This window comes from Eimeria mitis, genomic scaffold (assembly GCF_000499745.2).
Source record: "Eimeria mitis Houghton genomic scaffold, Emh_scaff524, whole genome shotgun sequence".
In the NCBI taxonomy this organism is placed as follows: domain Eukaryota; phylum Apicomplexa; class Conoidasida; order Eucoccidiorida; family Eimeriidae; genus Eimeria; species Eimeria mitis.
In genome coordinates, this window is record NW_013573525.1 from 6,071 (window position 1) to 6,987 (window position 917).

Consider the following 917-nt stretch of genomic DNA (forward strand, 5'->3'; position numbering starts at 1 on the left):
CTGTTGGACTTGCTGCTGCTGGGTTTGTTGCTGCTGTTGGGGTTGCTGCTGCTGCTGCTGCTGCTGCTGGTCTTACTCCTCGTGCTTCTGCCTGTGGCTGCAGCAGCAGGGGTAGACCTGGGCCTCCGATCAGCAGCAGAAGGGAGTGTTGTTGCTGCTGCTGCTGCTGCTGGGGTTTCTGCTGCTGCTGCGGGAGTTGCTGCAGTTGCTGCTGCAACGGTTTGTTTCTTTTGTGTTGCTGCTGTTTGGGTTTGCTGCTGCAGCTGCTGCAGCTGCTGCAGCCGGCGATCGACATGAGAGAGGAATGTTTTTGCTGCTGCAGCAGATGCAGCAGCAGGGAAGAGGCTGCTTCTTGCTGCTGCTGCTGCTGCTGCTGTTGCTGCCTTTCGTTCTAGCCGTGTCTCCATCGCATGCCTCAGCAGCACAGGAGACTCAGGCCCCGCTTCCTCTGCTGCTGCTGCTGCTGCTGCTGCTGCTGCTGCTGCTGTTGTTGCTGCAGTTTCTGCTGCTGTTAAGGTAGCAGAAACCGAGCTGCTGCTGCTGCTGCTGCTGTTGCTGCTACCTGCATGCGCATCGCTGAAGATCTCACTAACCTCTTGCTGCAGGCGCTGCCACATCTTCGGCTGCTGCTGCTGCTGCTGCTGCTGTTGCTGCTGCTGCTTCTGCTGCAGCAGCAGCGGGGTGCTAGAAGCAAAGAGGCTTCTATAGGGCGAGGGCATGCGGCTGCTGCATGTGCTGCTGCGTCTGCTGCTGCTGAAGTCTGCTGCTGCTGCTGCTGCTTCAGCTCCTCTGCATGCTTCTTCTATCACCTGAGTGCTGCTGCTGCCCAGTAGCTCCAGTAAGCTCGTGCTGCTGCTGCTGCTGCTGTTGCTGCTGCTGCTGCTGTTGCTGCTGCTGCTGCTGTTGCTGCTGCTGCT

The 917-nt window shown here is 59.0% G+C and overlaps 1 protein-coding gene across 1 annotated transcript in view; it reads right to left on the reverse strand.

Moving 5' to 3' along the window:
• EMH_0015030 (uncharacterized protein) overlaps positions 1-719 on the reverse strand; it is a gene marked incomplete at both ends in the record, with an annotated part of 1,399 nt that extends 680 nt beyond the window's left edge. Inside the window, one exon of the mRNA XM_013500295.1 lies at positions 1-719. Within this exon, the coding sequence (XP_013355749.1) occupies positions 1-719 (719 nt within the window).
• Positions 720-917: the final 198 nt, after the last annotated feature.